This window comes from Mastomys coucha, unplaced genomic scaffold, assembly GCF_008632895.1.
Source record: "Mastomys coucha isolate ucsf_1 unplaced genomic scaffold, UCSF_Mcou_1 pScaffold18, whole genome shotgun sequence".
In the NCBI taxonomy this organism is placed as follows: Eukaryota; Metazoa; Chordata; class Mammalia; order Rodentia; family Muridae; genus Mastomys; species Mastomys coucha.
This window is the reverse complement of record NW_022196900.1, coordinates 104509079-104510163: the sequence shown is the minus strand read 5'-3', so window position 1 is coordinate 104510163 and position 1085 is coordinate 104509079. Positions and strand designations below refer to the sequence as shown.

Below are 1085 nucleotides of genomic sequence, written 5' to 3'. Positions count from 1 at the left end.
TTTTTGAGACATGGTTTTTCTGTGTAGACCAGGGTGTCCTGGAACTCAGAAATCCGCCTGGCTCTACCTCCGAAGTAACGGGATTAAAGGCGTGCGCCACCACTGCCCGGCGCATTTGTTAAATATTACATACTGACCAAGAGACAGAGATATGTCAATAAAATTCCTCCGGAATTTGCTAGGTCGAACGGCCTCAGTGATGTGTTACAGAGGTGCATATGGAGAAGTTCAACTAGGCCACCATACTTTCCCATGAGCCTTTGTTACTTCCAAAGAACTACAATTCCCAGCATTCCAGGAAGTTACGTAGTTCCGGGGCCGAGGAGGTTTCCAGGTTAATTTTGAGAATTTCAGATACAAACTCGCCACTTGGATTTCAGGAGGAAGAAGAGGAAGTGTGTACTGGGTGCTCCGAGGAACGCTCGGGCCAGGTCCGAAGCTCGACATGGTGAGCACAGGGTCGCTGCCCACTTCCAGGAGGAGCCGGCGGCTGAGCCTGGGGAGCTGGCGCGGTGGGTCCTTCCTGGGACTGGGTGGTAAGCGGCGGCCAGATGTAGCCACCTGTGGGGTCTCTTTTAGTTGTAGTCATTCCGTGGACCCAGTAATGGGCTCTGAATAACTTCACTATCCGGGCTGCTTCTGCGCGAAGCATTAGGACGACGGACTTGTGTGCAGGAACATCCTCGGAAAGATGTCAAACTCGAAGAGCCCTAGTTTCTCTTAGTATCTTCTACAACTTCTACCTTTAGCATTTAACGTTTAGCTGAAAGATCCATTTGGAATTTATTTTGTGGCGGTCGTAAAAGGCATCTCGTGTGTTGGGTATCACTCCAATATTAAGCTGTGATGTAGAAGAGTAGGATTTATGATGTAAAGGAATTGCAGTGCTTAGGAGAGAATAAGTCACACCACATAGAATTTAGATGAGTGAGGATGCCCTCTAAACATCCCACGGATGAATACTATGCTAACCATGTTTGTTAGAGACAGGATGCTACCATACACATTTGTGTTATTTAGGATTGTTCAGAAATATGGCTGAAGAGCAGAACAAAGGAGACAAACCACATTTACAACCATCCTCT

At 47.4% G+C, this 1085-nt stretch overlaps 1 protein-coding gene across 4 annotated transcripts in view; it reads left to right on the top strand.

Moving 5' to 3' along the window:
- The first annotated feature begins 208 nt into the window (after positions 1 to 208).
- Positions 209 to 1085, top strand: part of LOC116096997 (zinc finger protein OZF-like) — a 41213-nt gene continuing 40336 nt past the window's right edge. For all 4 annotated transcript variants that reach the window (XR_004121181.1, XR_004121182.1, XM_031379413.1 and 1 more), the window contains exon 1: positions 209 to 448. Coding sequence is in view for 1 of the 4 variants with exons in the window: in XM_031379413.1 (XP_031235273.1) it covers positions 446 to 448 (3 nt within the window). In the remaining 3 variants the exon portion in view is untranslated. The remainder of the gene's footprint in view (positions 449 to 1085) is intronic.